At 40.8% G+C, this 16,669-nt stretch overlaps 1 protein-coding gene across 3 annotated transcripts in view; it reads left to right on the top strand.

The window, feature by feature from the left end:
* Window positions 1–13,294, top strand: part of Bmpr1b (bone morphogenetic protein receptor type 1B) — a 157,876-nt gene extending 144,582 nt beyond the window's left edge. For 2 of the 3 annotated variants that reach the window (XM_029475531.1, XM_029475532.1), the window contains 3 exons: window positions 5,247–5,422; window positions 7,458–7,588; window positions 9,680–13,294. In XM_029475531.1, coding sequence (XP_029331391.1) covers window positions 5,247–5,422; window positions 7,458–7,588; window positions 9,680–9,805 — 433 coding nt within the window. In that variant the 3' untranslated portion in view covers window positions 9,806–13,294. The remainder of the gene's footprint in view (window positions 1–5,246; window positions 5,423–7,457; window positions 7,589–9,679) is intronic. The other variant, XM_029475533.1, reaches the window with a different exon arrangement.
* Window positions 13,295–16,669: the final 3,375 nt, after the last annotated feature.

Here is a 16,669-nt window from a genome sequence, read left to right as displayed (position 1 = left end):
TTCATAAAAAGCATCCTCTCATAAGACAGTTTTCAGAAAAAACGTGAGTCTCCAAAGAAGTCAGAAATTTGCACTTCAATGTGTAGTTCCCTTGCTCCCCTCTTGGCACAGTCCTGCCTGGCACCTTTGGGGGATAGGGTAGCCTCACTGCACTGCTCCTATCTATCATTGCCTTTCTTCTCTGTGTCTCTGTCATGCACACACATTATATCAAGTTATTCCCACTTGGCATCATTCCTACTAGAAGCAGTAGCCAGGAGAATTCATACTTACTGTATATCGTCCTGGGCTGGGCTAGAAAAATCATTTGATCTCAGACAGTTAGGAAGCCCTTTGCCATCCATCCCTCTGAATCTCTGATTTTTTTTTTTTCTGCTAGCTAGTGACAGGTCAGAGATACAGGCTTGGCATTGCAGTTTGAAGTTCAAATACAAGAAGGCATTATATATCCCATCAGAAGTATTAAAGCAGTAAGTGAGAAATTGTAAAATGGCTGGCAGAAATGCAGCTCTTCCTAAAAGACATTTGTGTTTCTATTTTTATTTTTTAAATTATCTTTAATCTTTTCTTACAATCCAGTCATTATCCCAGTCTACCTAGTTCCTCATCCCATTCCTCCTTCACTGTCTCCATGAGGATGCACCCCATCCTACCCTACCCTACCCTGCAAAGCCTCCCTTTTCCCAGGGGCTTCAACTCTCTCCAGGGTTAGGTGCATCTTCTCTCACGGAGGCAGTCCTCTGCAGTGTGTCTGGGGCCTCAGCCCAGCTAGTGTCTGCTGCCTGGTTGGTGGCTCAGTGCTAAGAGATTCTTGGGGGTCTTAGAAACACACATTTCTTGGGATCCATCTCAAGGGGAAGCTCTGAGAAATTTGCATCTCTAAACCTATCAGAATATTGAAACAATGGACTCCAAAGAAATGGGGATTTCTCTGGGAGTCTCATGCTGGGTAGAGAGAATGGCCACAGCCAGAGGAGAATTTGGCCTGCACAAAGTGAAGTCAAAGATTTTAACTCTTTGTCAGCATGTAGTCCAGGCCCGGGATGAGTCAGTAGTTGGTGAGAACCACACCTTGAAGAGTTACTAGTGAAAGACCCACAACGTGAGGACTCCCCCACGTTCTGACTCAGGAGAGGCGACACCCCAAAATCACCCACAAGAAACGGTCTTGCTGCAACTGCAAGAGGATTTTTATTCGAGAGCGTTCTCGGGCCCATGGTCATACACCACGCAGGGGTAGAGGACTATGGCGCGCCGAGTAGCTGAGTAAGGGGGTATTTAAAGGAAGAAACCACAACTCAAGGAAGTGGGGAGGGCGTTGTTGGAAAAATACCAAAGATACCAGTTAAGAGTCATAAGGAAGTGTAAAGTCACAAGAGTCACAGAGAATACCTGGTAATTGTTTTGGTTAACTCTCAGTTTCTAAGAGCCCCTAACAATAGCACATTTGCATGGCAGTTTCCGGTGTTGGTCAGGGTGACTTTCTTTGAATGAACACTCTTTGAACTCAGGAAGCAGGTAGGTGGAGGAAGGAATGTCGCTATCAAGGTATGATTAGCATACCTTGGAGCAAAGAGTCACAAAGGTTACATTCCCAAGCCTCGACCTAAAGGCCTAGAATTTTGTTACTTCTTCACTAGTAAGCATATCCTTGACTCTGTATTTAAATTAGATCTTACTCTCAATCTTACTGTGGGTCCCTGTGTTGGCCTCTGGGGTTTTCTGGATCTCTGGCCTTTCCAAGGTGTCCACCTAGCATATAGCTCCTTTTCCTATTAACAATTTGAGCCTTTACCCTCTGCATTCTTGTCTGCCCCAACCTGTCAGGGTTCTCAGGAGCCTGTTTCTTCTCTGGTATCCCCTCTTTATATTTCTCACACACCTATAGGAAAGCTTACCCCATCTTGCTGTCTGTAACTCCCTCTTGGATATACTTGCCAATGGATTTTAAACTTGCCTGTATTATGTATGCCTTTCTTTGTTCTACAAATACTATAACACTTTTATGAAACCACTTGTACATTGGAACATGAAATTTGGGATTAGATTAAGTCTTTGTTTCCTCAAAATAGTTCCAGAATAAACCACTCCCTGTTCCCTTTAAGATGAGATCTGTGATTTTAGCACTGGCATTATTAATCTTCAAATTACACGTGTTTTCTAATTCTACTTAAGTTTATAACCCCTTGGTACACAGACTAAGAAGAACAAAAGCGTGGTTAGGTCTCGTGGGAATATTAATTATGAAATTATAATTGAAGGAGACAATCTGTTCCTGTAATTCTCTAGAGCTTCCACCTCTGCCACCAGGCTCTGATTATTAATCCTGACTCTTTTCCACAGGAAAAATAAAGACGACATCCCCGCATTGTCTATGGGAAAGATAAAGACCTCATATTTCCTTGATATTCAAAGCAGCACCCACATATATGACAGAATATTTTGAGTTCTTGCTAATTTTATATAGTTTGTAAATGACTTTTTAATTTCATGGTCTTATGCCTGTAGCTTTCCTCAGTCCTTGAAATATATACTTTCCAGCCATTGATCCTGCCAGGTTATATTAAGTATACTTGTGTATATATAGTAACGTATATTTATATACATTTTATTTATGATCTATTATATACTCATTACAGTTGAATATTAACAGATGATAACAGCTTGCTTCCTTTTCTTTAGTATTTTCAACAGAAATAAGATGTGGAATATAATCTTTTTTGCTTCCCCCATTTTATTGCTTTTTTATGATTTGGTAATTCACTTGTGTGGCCCTTCCAGCATCTGCATAGGCTCTGTGGGGTTGGAGTTACTCTCTCCTTCTCTGTGCATGTTTCATAGTATATGTTTTTTTTGTGCCAACTTTGACTCATTGTTTTGCACTCCTGCATAGAGGAGGAGGCTGGAATAGGCTGAAGATCCTCAACCGCTCTGCTCCTTTCTTTCTCGTTGATTTTCTTCCGTGAACCTCTCTCTACCCTCTTATAAGCCTGACAACTTCTGAATTCACTTTCTTCCTTTATTCTTGTATACCCATATTCAATTTAATTTCCATTTTTTGTCTTAAAGATTAATAGAAGCTCATTTTTATCTCTGCTGTTACTTGAGAACAAGTATGATACTACTGAGAGTCAAAGAGAAGTCCCTTAATTACTTCCTTTTTATTTTTGAGATTATAATTTAATTGCAGCATTTCTCCCTTCTTGCCTCCTTTCAAACCTTCCTACATACCTAGCCACTCTCCTCCAAATTCTTAGGCTAAAAAAGAAGTAGAAAAACTACTGCTTGTGAGTATTTGTATATAGATATATATTCCTAATATAACCTTTGAGTTCATGTAATGTTACCTGTATGTGTGCTTTCAGGACTGACAGTTTGAATTAGATGAACAATTGGTGTGCTCTGCCCTGAGAACCACCTCTTCTGCTTCCAGCTTTACTAAGTTCCTATGTAGCTCTTTGTGTATGGTTGAGGCTTCATTGACTGCCCAGGTTTTCATGTTTCTTGCTATCTTCCTGTTCAGATCATGCTTGGGAGGGATGCCATCTCATCTCATCTCATCTCATCTCATCTCATCTCATCTCATCTCATCTCATCTCATCTCATGCTATTTATCTCATCTGGTCTGATCTTATCCTATCTTAGAGAATAAGAAACCTGGTAGAATCCAGGAGTTTCCTATAATGAGCTTCTTTGTTTTTCTAAATGTAGTACTTGAGACATTTCCTATTAGGTTAATAATAATCTTTTACAAAATCAATTTGTCCAAAACAATGCGATCTATCTGTCTAGGCAGATCAGCTTCATTTTATGTATTTTATATAGCAGCTTTAGATTTCTCTTTAAGTGCTGCTCTCAGCAGGCTTTGTCCTTCCCACTTCACTCCCCCTCCCCCTACTTATGTGATGAGTGAAGACAAACAGGCATTTGTCCTTAGGGCCACACCACATAACTATGGCACATATTCAGGAGCTAAAAATCTTTACATTGCCCGATTCTTCTAGTGGAACATGTTTGCTGCTACTCATAGGGAAGATGCTCTTCAGATACTATTGGCAAAGGAAAGGGAGGTGGAATGGCCTTCATAACTGTGCATGTGGGAGGGGGACTGCTGTCTTTGCAGTTGATAGATCTTGAAAACCTTGGTCATTTCTCTTGCATTAGTTGAGAGGGAAAGTGTTTAGAGAAGGAACAAGTCTTACTAGTGTCATTTGGTAGCAGTTACCTTTCAAATCTCCCCCAGAGAGGTAGGTAGCTTTACCACACATTCCCCAAACACTGCCTGGCCTCTCAGTTTCCAAAAGACACAAAGGATCTAAGAATTGAGCTGTCAAAAAATCTCCATCAACCGGAGCCACGATGGATCTCCAGTTTTCCTGATACTTTCTTGGATGTCCTAGTCTAAGATGATTCTTGTTTTCCTTTCTCAGTATATATTCTTGAATATATTTAGAGCCAATAATTATCCTTTTTCCTATATTATTTTTGTGAGTCTAGAACCTAAGACTCCATAATTGGGATGGGCACTGCATTCTTCTAATAATTAAAAATGATATATTGTAACATGCTCAGATAGCTGTCAATAGAATACCGCCTTTGTAGGTGTAGTAGGAGGAGAGGAGCTCCTCTTTACTGGTGCTTTGGGAAGTATCAGTTTCATACAGTGTGTTGGGCGGTGTTTTTCCATTAATTTCTAGCTGCCCTTTAAATAGGTTGCTGGCATACTTTTCTCCCTTATAAATATTCCTAAGACATTTTAGCCAACTTGGTATGTACTTCCCAGTTAAAAGAGCAAATCAATTATATTTAATGAAGAGAAAAAGATACTTTTTAGATATTTTCCTGATATTGCTTATTTTGTGTTCTGAGACAGGTTTCATACCTCAAATTCATTACACAGTTGAGGCTGGTCTTGAACTCCTTATACTCTGTCTCTGCATTCCAAAGGTTTCGATCGCATACGTGAACTACTATGCATAGCTTTCTATTAGATATTTAGCAATAATTGACAGTTTAAATTTAATTCTGTAGTAATATAATTTTATACACTGGGGCTTCATTCTTATTTACTTACACATGGTCTGGATGTTTAATCTGCAGAAGTTTAGCTTTTGACAAGAAATGTTTTTATGCGGAAATGTTTTGTTCCCTGAAAGCTTTTCTCTTTGAGTTGCCAGTGACAAGCTCGCCCAGAGAGCCACAGCAGCATCTCCAGTGCTGACAATGGCTCGTCTTCTTTCCCTTAGTGACACAAATGAAGTTGACATCCCACCCAACACCCGGGTTGGCACCAAGCGCTATATGCCTCCAGAAGTGCTGGACGAGAGCTTGAATAGAAACCATTTCCAGTCCTACATTATGGCTGACATGTACAGCTTTGGACTCATCCTCTGGGAGATTGCAAGGAGATGTGTTTCTGGAGGTAATAACGAAACATCTTTGAAAAGCTACTCACAGGAGATGTTTGCAAATCCGTTCTGATCAGAAAGGATTAAAGTTGGCACCTTATGCACAATATCACATTTTCTTTCCTTCCTCGCCTTCATTTCTGTTGATGTAGTCATAATCCTTCCAGGAAATACTTGACATATTAGAACCTCCTCTGCTGGCTGCCTCCTCTCGTTCTAGGGCCAGTGAATGTGCTCTTCCAGATTCTCTGCCTGCTTCCCCTGGCTTGTCACGTGACACCCTCTGCCTCTTGTTCTACCATCTCACTTCCCTTAAAAGTTCACCAGTAGTTACTCCCACACCCTCTCCTACCCCTTCCAGCTTCTCCTCACCCATCCCAACCCCCTGCTGCAATCTCCATCCTTCCTCTGCAGAGGTAACCTGGAGACACAGGAGAGTGGAGCACCCATTCCTGAACACTCATTTATTTATTTATTTATTTCCTTCCTTCCTTCCTTCCTTCCTTCCTTCCTTCCCTTGTTCCTTCTCCTTTCTGTTAAAATGAAAAGTTAAATGAAGTTAAAACATAAAAATTGTGTTATTGTTCATGATCATTTTCCCATAAGCATAAGAATTCCTAGTAAGGCCAGCTGCTTGGCGTACATTTTAGGAACCAAATTCTGATCCTCCACAGAAGCAGCAAGTGGCTGCAAGCATTCACTCATCTCTTCGGTTATATCTTATGTCTCATGTGGTTTGTACACCTAGCTTGCCTTACCATCCCTCAGTCCATCCATGTAATGAATTAACTAGAGACAGACAGGCTTTACTGTCAAGATGTATTTGGGTCAGTGTCTCTAGAGTTAGAAAGCAAATGCTCAAATGAAGTGAAGTCTGCTATAAGCTGGGCCCAGTATTTCATTACTTATGTACTGAGAGTACAGTGAATCCCAGTTGAAGAATAACAAACACAGATAATACAAGTAATAATGCAATGCAGTCATAGCCTGTTCACAAATGACAAACAGGCAATGAATATGAACTGCTCAAAGAAAAGTTTTGAATCATTGGGTCCCTTATATTTTATATGAGTTTGAATTTACATGAGTTTGAATTTACAAAAAAAGAATATAACACAAACCCTAGATTTTTGTCTGAATAAATCCTCAGTGAAAAATGATTATAGCTGGTGTTTGGTTTTGAGATAGAATTTCACTCTGGAGTCCAGATTGGCTGCACTGCACCACTATCAATGTAGTCCTGCCTGGATTTGAACTCGGACCTGTCATCTTTCTCTCTCAGGTTCCCTAGTACTGATAGGTATAAACCATCATCCTACTGAATTTAATGCTGTGACAGCTGATCTTATAACCGGATGTTTTCCCAATGTTCTGATAAAGGTGACAGCATTCCTACAAAAGGGGGTGGAGTCTGGGAGATTACCCAGGAACCCTCTCCATCACTTGAGGACAAGGGTTATTTAGAATTAAAATGAGCTATTAGACTGGATGAGATATGGAAAATTTAAAGAAGAAAATGAAAATCAGATAATTTTCAAACCTCAGATGAATCATGGCTAGTATTTTTGACTATACAACTTTTCAATATTGAATGTGCAAAACTTCTCATAACTAAACACAAATAAATGAATCTCACATTTGCTTAAGTAGGATACTCTTCCAAACTGCCGATGCTCTCGGTCTCACATGCCAGCAATAGAAGCAGTTACATCCGATTTGGCATTGATTCAAGACATGTCTTCTAGTTTTACATGGAGACTTAACATGGACTTGTAAAATATATCTAGCTCATAGAAATTGAAGATGCTTGTTTTACCAGCCTTTGGAATGTAACCAGGAGAGGACCTATGATAGGATGAAGCACTGGGATCTCTAGTAATTTTTTGTAAATCAAATTGTCATTTGGGTAAATGCTTTTCAAGACTTGCTTTGTTGCTAATCAGAACCCGTGTTTAAGAGCAATAGATTTTTTAAATTGAGGAAATTTGTATGTTAGGCATATTTTTACCAGTTCATAGAAAATAATATAATTAATAAACACATCTTCAGGTATAGTGGAAGAATACCAGCTTCCCTATCACGACCTGGTGCCCAGTGACCCTTCTTATGAGGACATGAGAGAAATTGTGTGCATGAAGAAGTTACGGCCTTCATTCCCCAATCGATGGAGCAGTGATGAGGTAAGGCTAGGCTTTAGGGAAGGTATGGCTGACTTCTAAAAATGCTTCTGTTTTGTCAAAAATTGTAATATGCATCACTGAAATTCATTTTGATGGTGACAGCAGTGCTGTCTCATTGTGGTATCTGTATAGAACGATCTGTAGTGCGGCAAATCTATTCTCTTTTTTTCCGATTTTATTTTGTCAATTACATAACATAGCGAATGGTCACGATTGAGCCTGTGTAACGTTACTTGAAGCGGACCTGATTTTGTTTCCTAGCTCACAACCTCCTGAGAACATTATTTTATACGTCAAATGTGACATTTGCATAACAGCTATTGTTTCCTTCTCGCTGTGTCTTCTAAAGCACTGTGGGTTTTATTTATTTATTTGTTCTGTTTGTTTTGTTTGTTTGTTTTGTTGTTTTTCTCTATAAGAAGTTCAAACCCTTCTTTCCAGAACTTGGTAAACAAGAGAAGGCTAGAGTTTCTAGACTGTGACATAACACAGGTGCCCTCTGCTAACCTACCTCAGGGTACTGGCCTCTTCATCAGCATTAGGCCTTGGGGTGAGAGAGAAGGCTTGTTGGTTAAGAGGGTGCACTCTGTCTGAAGTGGACCTGATTTTGTTTCTCTGCTTACAACCTCCTGTAACTGTAGCTCTAGGCAACATGGTGCCCTCTTCTGACATCTCTGGGTTCCTGAACTCATAGATATGTGCACTCACACATGCACATACAAAACACACAATTAAAACAGAAATATTTTTAAGTTTTGAAAATTGAAATATAATTTTATTATTTCCCTGTTTTCTTTTTCTCCCCAGACCCTTCACGTGAACCCTGTGATCTTTCTCAAATCCATAGCCTCCATTTTTCAAATTATTGTTTTACACACACACACACACACACACACACACACACACACACACACACATATACTTGTATATGTATTCCTAACTATATAAATACAACCTGCTCAGGCTGAATAAAGTTACATGTATGTGTATGAGTTTAGGACTGTCCATGAGAGTGGGAAATAGTCTTTCTCAGGGAAGAGCCCCCTAGTTGGTTATCAAATTGTATAGTGCGTATATATACATATATACACATATATTATATATTTATACTTGTGTGTATATGTTTATGTTTATAAATATATAAATACATTTTAGGTGTTTAATATATATTTGCTCAAAATCACAAATCTGTTTATTGTAAGGGTTTATATGCAAAGCCCAAATAAGTGGGAAAGGCAGGCTGTTGCCAGGCTGGATAAAGTGAACAGACCTGGACTTACTTTCTGCTCCAGTGTCTCTCCATATACCTTCCCGCATTCACTCTCCCACAACCGAGTCTCTGGCATGTCGGACAGTTCAGGAGGAGTTAAAGCACATTCTGGGCCCACCAAAGGCAGGTGCACATAGCACTGTTCATAAAGGCAGTGTCCATATAAATTCCGTCAACTGTGTCATTGGCCTGGTGTGTAGTTCTTGCATTGCTGCTTAGTATATGCTTTCTAAGAAGCCATGCAGAGAACATTTCGAGGTGCTGGAGTTATATTCTGCTGTGGTAGACTGTGGGTATTGGGATCATTTGAAAGCTCTTCACTGATGATTTTTAATGAAGCAAGAGTGTGCCTTGCAGCAAGAACAATTGGTGGACCATAGGTAAATCCAGGAGAAAGATTTAGCAAACCTATCCACAGGCCATTAAACTTGTTAAGTGGTACAGCCTTGTGCTACTGCTAGAGCAGACTGGCATGATTTAGAAATACCATGTTTCTTTGAGCAGTACAGAATTAGACAAAATATTGAAATACATAATGTGTTGTAAACAATCTAGAGAGGAGAATTCAGACCCACTGAGTATCATGTTTGTTTACCACTGTCGTTAAAGTCATTCTTCTCTTTCCTCGAAGCCTCTTGTCTTCTCTTGTCACCAGGGAGATGTGAGAGTCTGTGGGAGTCGTGATCCGTTCACGTGAAATTCAGTGTTCATACTTTACTGGTGCCTTAAAAATAGCTTCCACCAACCAGCTAAAAGCCAAACTGCGTGCCCTGTAAAGAGTACCTGTCTCTGACTTCACTCCAACGTTCTTTCTCTTTCAGTGTCTCAGGCAGATGGGGAAGCTTATGACAGAGTGCTGGGCACAGAATCCTGCCTCCAGGCTGACGGCCCTGAGAGTTAAGAAAACCCTTGCCAAAATGTCAGAGTCCCAGGACATTAAACTCTGACGTCAGATACTTGTGGACAGAGCAAGAATTTCACAGAAGCATCTTTAGTCCAAGCCTTGAACGTTAGCCTACTGCCCAGTGAGTTCAGACTTTCCTCGAAGAGAGCAAGGTGGACAGACACAGAGGAACCCAGAAACACGGATTCATCATGGCTTTCTGAGGAGGGGGAACTGTTTGGGTAACTTGTTCAAGATATGATGCATGTTGCTTTCTAAGAAAGCCCTGTATTTTGAATTACCGTTTTTTTTTAAAAAAGAAAGATACTTTAATTTTTACCAAAATAAAACAAATATTGTAGATGTTTGAAGGTTTATACAGCTATAGTTTAAATAATAACAAAAGGTCTTCCTAGAAATGTTCCTGGAAGTCAAAATGTTTTCTCCATTGGCAAAATACTCTTGCACTCTAGAAAACAGAAAAGCCTGTGAACATAAATTAGAATTTAACTTACTGCCCAACACACCTCAGACTGTTTGGGCCAGCCCTGCTCTGGGCCGCCAGTGCAGAGTGAATGCGCACACATACAAGTCCCACCTGCCTGGGACCACAGCTTGGACTCCTCCTGCAGCTTCAGCCAGTGTGAAACAAATGAAGGGTTGGTGTCACTGGTAGGATTATGTGTTGGTGGGTTCTTCAGAGCCACTCCTGCTGCTGAGTGTGTTAGGCAGCTCTTTCAGGCAATGTCTCCTCCCCACTTGCATTAAACACCAGCAAAGCTTTCTCATGAGCTGAGAATCGACACATGCCTGCTTTTGTGCGCATAAATCGGAAGATCAATATTAAATAAAACTGTCAGGAATGTAGTAGAGAGAGACAAGGGGATTTAAAAATGGAAGTGATTTGGGCGTGTATTATAAGGAAGACGTGTCAGTGAGGCAGAGCAGAGGCTGAAGGAGCAGCAGATACGTGGCTTGATCCTTCTATGTGCATAAGAACCCATCACAACAACACAGGAAAGAAGTGTGCACGTCACAGTTTGTATAGATATGTATAGTTTTATGTTGTCGTGTTGTCTAAATCTCTGACTTCAGAGACAGAGAGGAAACATCTGATCTGTCAGGTTAATGTCCCTACACTTTAAATTAAAAATAAGAAGAGGAAAGTTGATGAGGTCATCAAACATCATGGCTGTTGTGATTTCTTCTAGAGTAGATATATGGGTCTTGTATGGGCCTCTTATGTGGACATTTTACACCTTACAATTCATTTACTCTCATGTGCATTTCACTCCTAATTTATTCTGTTTCTCTAGTATAGAACGTACACAAAACATCTTGTGATTCAGTCCTGGGAGGTCTTAACTTTTGACTCTCTGTGCGAAATCACTCATACGACCAGTATTCCTTAGAAACGGTACGAAAATAAAGTGTAAAATGGCACACGGCCCTCTCAACTTTCTTCACATAGTTCCTTACTGTGTTTCTTCCATAAAGGTTAGAAATTTCGTACTTGTTATTAAGAAAAGTGGAAGTACGTCCTATGCCTTAGAAAGTGACATTCCTCCCAGATTCCTCCAGGGGGCAGTGTTTTCCTATGCATCTCACCACTGGGCGCTTGAAAGATGGAGACCTTAGGAAAAATTGACAGCTACATGAGAAATGAGGAAATGTCTTGCCCCTTTTCTGGAGTAGACGTTCATCTGGAAAAAAGTCCTGGAGCTCAGTGTCTTTGCGCTGTACCTGGAGTTTAGGAAATCTGTAAAGAAAAGCATCCCTCTGTGTTCTAATTCATTGTATGGTACTGCAGGGCCACAATTTAGTTTCCACTAAAATAGATTTACTCAGTTCTTAAATTTGAAAAGATAAAAACTGGTTGTTAATTTAACGGTCATCACATTTTGCTCTTACTGAGGCCAGTGCAAGCTAAGCCATCCAAGAGCCATTTCTCTGTTAAATTATATTTGCTACAGTTTTCCCATTTATTTCTGTCTAAGTATGGCAGTCAACTGAGCCTGGGAGAAAAACCTTATTGCCTCTAGACAGATCCATCTGTAAACACCTACGGAAGCATTTTGCCAGTTTAGTGGGTACATTTTGATTTTTATTTTCTGGGTTTTTCTTAGGTTTAAGTGAGGTTGTGGGGACCTCTTGGGTCAAACTGTATTTTCTTATTGGTAGATTTTAAAATGTGCGCAAATTTAAATCAGAATGTTTTGTGAGGAAGCTGTTGATGATTTAAAGTGTTCTAGATTTCTAGGGTTCCTGGGAAGAACGGGGAGCAATTTGAGTGTCAAAATTTCATCTATGTGGTTCATTTTCTTGCTTTGGGGAAAATCAACTGTTTATTTGCTAATTATTGACCTTATTTATTCAGTATAAACTTCTTGAAATTATTAAGATCCTTTAAAAGATCCACTCAGTTATTATGAATTTTCAATAAGAATTTATAATTTATTTATGAATATAACTTCTGTCTTATGAAATCCTAATTGATACAACTAAGTTGTTAAGGACTACCTGTTGACTTCCCAGTAATCCATGATAACCTTTAAACTTCTAGCATCTCAGAAAAATACATTTATTTTATTATTATTTTTTTCTCTAACTTCCTGCAAATTAATAATATAATTGACTGCTGCTTACCCTCAGGACTGTTTCAAAGAGCAAGATTTTCTTCTAACTTCTCTCCCCTGAAGGAATCCTAAATTATTAATTGTTAGATAAGCTTTATGTGTCCAAGTGTATGGTTGATGTGTGTGTGTGTATATAGTATATAAATACAGATGTATATGTAAATATGTTCATTCTGGAGTCTGGCACAACTCTAGTATGTGGATTAGAAAGTAAAATATTATGGATGGTAAAGTCCTAAATGAAGATTATATTTATTTATGGAAGCATGTACATTGCGAACTCCCACATGAAAAGCAGTTAAACAGTGTGTAGGACTCAGACAGCACACCCCGATGTCGCTCCTGCCCGTTCTTTATACTCCCCCAACAGAGAGCTTCTTAGGGGACATGCTGGACTTTGCTTCCAGGAAATTCGCTGGCACATTTCGATTGGTGTGTGGTCCAGGCTCACGAGTCCCTAAAAGTCACTCGTTTTCAGTTTTCATGTTCCTCAGGCCAACCATATTCATCGCACTTCTTGGTTTAGGGATGGAAAGGCAATGAGAATACATTTTTTTTTTAACTTGAACATGTTTTGGTGGTTACACCATCTCAGAAACTCCCAGTCCCATAAAGAGTGGAAAGGAAAGGGGCTGTGTCAAAAATGATACAATTTAACAGAACTGACTGTTATTAGAAACTAATGCCATAGATTTTAAGAGAAAAATTGGTAATATTTAGGGGGAGCAGTTCTTTTCTGTCTGTTTCAAAACAAGACTCATTTGTGTTCTATCGGGGAACCAGTGCCTTATGGAATTTGTATATACTGTAATTATTCAGGGTTAGGGAACAAACAGTTGTATTTGTTACAAATTGTGTATGACTTGTTTTCTTATTTCCCTCAATAAAATGGTGTCATTCTCCCCATTCAAAAACTATGACTGGTGTCTCATAGTTGGGCCTTTTCTTTGTCTTTGAAATGACCACATGACAGCAGCTGGGAAAGGCAGCCTCTGAGGAAGCAGAGGCAGGTAAGCCTGTGCAGCAGCATCCTGAGGTAAGAATGAACTGGCTTCTTCCACTTTCTCTGTTTAGGGAACACTGTCATCTCCTGGGGGTGAGTAGTTGGTGGTTTGAGAGAAATGAAGAAAGTGTAAAGTTTCACTGTGGAAAATAACAGCTTACTTGGAGATACACCTTACTGGCTGAAGGCAAGGCTCAGGAACAGTGGAGGGTGTTGGTATTAAATGTTGGGTACCAGATCCCAGAGCTGCTTGAGGACTGTACTGGCTAGTTTTGTGTCAACTTGACACAGGCTGGAGTTATCACAGAGAAAGGAGCTTCAGTTGGGGAAATGCCTCCACGAGATCCAGCTGCAAGGCATTTTCTCAATTAGTGACCGAGAGGGGAGGTCCCCTTGTGGGTGGTGCCATCTATGGGCTGGCAGTCTTGGTTCTATAAGAGAGCAGGCTGAGCAAGCCAGGGGAAGAAAGCCAGTAAAGAACATCCCTCCATGGCTTCTGCATCAGCTCCTGCTTTCTGACCTGCTTGACTCCTGACTTCCTTGGTGATGAACAGCAGTATGGTGAATAAACCCTTTCCTACCCAACTTGCTTCTTGGTCATGATGTTTGTGCAGGAATAGAAACCCAGACTAAGACAAATTGGTACCAGCATAGTGTGGTATTCCTGTGACAACCTGACCATGTTTTGGGGAGGACCGTGGAAGGACTTTGGAACTTTGGAATAGAAGATCCATTCAGTGTTAAGAGCTCTGTGAGATTTTGTGTAGGAGTTTGGAGCATTAGCTCCTGCTTTCTGACCTGCTTGAGTTCCAGTCCTGACTTCTTTTGGTAAGGAACAGCAATTTGTAAATGTAAGTTGATTAAACCCCTTCCTCCCCAACTTGCTTCTTGGTCATGATGTTTGTGCAAGAATAGAAACCCTGATTAAGACCAAGGCTCACTCCTATGTCAGGGCTGGGATAAGAGGGTATGGTTGCAACTTTTCATGTCTGTTTTCTTCCCCATGAAGATTAGGCCAATGGCAACATCAATGCAAGGGGTGTTTCAGAGGATGCAATGAAGTGTGTACCAGCCAACCGTAAGCACCCGCTATCTACCAGCACTTGAACAAGCCCTTGCTGCCCCTTGTTTTTGTTGCTTTGTTTTCTTTTAATCACATATCATCTACATCGTAGGGTTTATTCATTCATGGAAATCAGTATGCAGGAATTGTTATCAAAGCGCTGTGTATCTTGAGCCTTTAGAGAACAGCATAAGACACACTTAATAAACTGAAGCTAGGTAACAGGACAGAATCCTGACAGTGTCGGCACTTGAATAGTGTGCTAGTATTCACTGAGGGGGTATGACTGAAATCCAGATCTGGGGGAGCAAGACCGAGAGGCAGAGGGTGTCATCTGAGGTAGTAGGCTTGGATTAGTAGACATGATTGTTGGTGATGAAAACCTGGAGTTCAGGTTTTGGGATTGGTTCTTGTGTATTTTGAAATCCTCGGTATGGTGGAAGCTTTACAAAGATTGCAAGAGCGAATTCTCCACAGCAGACCATGGGAGGATGAGTAAGAAGTCAGTGGAGTAAGGATTAGATTTAGAGATGGATTTGAAGGGACCTAATGATCTGAAGGGCAAGAAATAAGGATTACAGCAAGGGAGCCTCATGATATGAGAGAAACTGGCTATTTTGGGTTTAGGAATGAGACTCTTATCTCAGTAGCACCCCTCAACCTGAAACAAGAACTAGAAAGCCCTCTGCAAAGAGGAAATGGGGTGGGGGTGGGGAGACTATTTGCTGAGTGTGGACCTGGAGGACAGCTTGGGAAGCCTGAGTCTGAGGGACTCTATTTGAGATTGGAAAGAGAGGAAGCCCAAGACTTAAATTGGGCAGTTAAAATGGTTTGAATCATAGAAACTAGGGATTGAAAGGCCTGACATTTGGCATTTTAGTCTCTTACCGTTGTGCCAAGAAGGTACACCCCAATATTTGGGGTTCAGATGAGCTTAACTCTGTTCTCCCCTTTTCCTTTTATGATTCTTCAGGAACATATAATCTGTGAGCTCCCAATATTTTCAACCATACCTTGAGATAAAATGCTCTTCCACCCTTCCCTCCAGGCTCCTAAAAACTGGAATGAATATACGAGCACAGAGCTGCTCTTGATGGGAGAGCTATGGCTTCTCATCAGCCCAGCTTTGCTTTTCTGACAGTTTTCCTGGGTGTGCAGCTAACAACAGTTCAAGCCTGAGGAGACTTCCTGTTGGAATCAACAGTTCCCATTCTCCATCTTCTGCACGCTGTGGCTCAAGCCACGCTTTTCACGGGACTCAAAGGCAAGTGTCTAAATCCACCTGAGCTAAATGGGTTCTTCTCTTTCTGTGGACCACTTTACACTGGCAGGTTTCTTTTCTCATCGGAAATAGCAACAAAGTACAAAGGACAAGGAAGTCTCCTCATGCAGGGGAAATATCTAGGCTCTGTAATTCCTACTCAGCTTCTGATATTTATACAGTTGGGAGGTCTATGAGCTCCTAATATTTTCAACCATACCTTGAGATAAAATGCTCTTTCACCCTTCCCTCCAGGTTCTTAAAAACCGGAATGAATATACGAGCGCAGAGCTGCTCATGATGGGAGAGCTATGGCTTCTCATCAGCCCAGCTTTGCTTTTCTGGGACTGAGGAGCATTCTTTACCTGGTACCATCAAGTGACAGGGAGGAGTAGATTCAGGGCAAGTGTAGTCTCCCCTCCCCCAGCCTGAAACCTGCTTGCTCAGGAGTGGACCTTCCCACTCAATCGTTCTGCCACGCCCACTGCTGGAACCTGCCGCTTTGCTGTTTGAAGCCTTCATGTGATCACCCTGCTACTGGACTCCAAGATTATTTGGCGGGAATTGGGCCCCTCCCCCTTCCTTTATAACTGAGTGCCAAAATAGTAAAAATTGAACCTTGAGCAGAGACCTTTGTCTTAGTTCCTTCCTTATCTCGCGCAGCCCAGTCCCTCTTCTCTTCCAGGTTTCCAAAATGCCTTTCCAGGCTAGAACCCAGGTTGTGATCTACTGGCCAGACACAACAGGCAAGGTCAATCTCAGAACTCTAATGACCTCATAGACATGCTTTTGGGGATGAGAGCTCACTGATTTGACCTTGACAAAAACATTTGCATATTGTCCAACATGTAGGGCAACATCAGTGAAACTTGCAGCTACTGAATCTCAAAGAGGGAAGAGGCTGAGACTAAAGTGTATTGTGGAACATGGGTTGTATTTGCTTTGTGGCTAACTGGCTTTATTTG

The sequence above is a fragment of the Mus caroli genome, chromosome 3 (assembly GCF_900094665.2).
Source record: "Mus caroli chromosome 3, CAROLI_EIJ_v1.1, whole genome shotgun sequence".
NCBI lineage: Eukaryota > Metazoa > Chordata > Mammalia > Rodentia > Muridae > Mus > Mus caroli.
The sequence above is the reverse complement of the archived record's forward strand: the minus strand, read 5'-3'. Positions and strand labels throughout refer to the sequence as shown.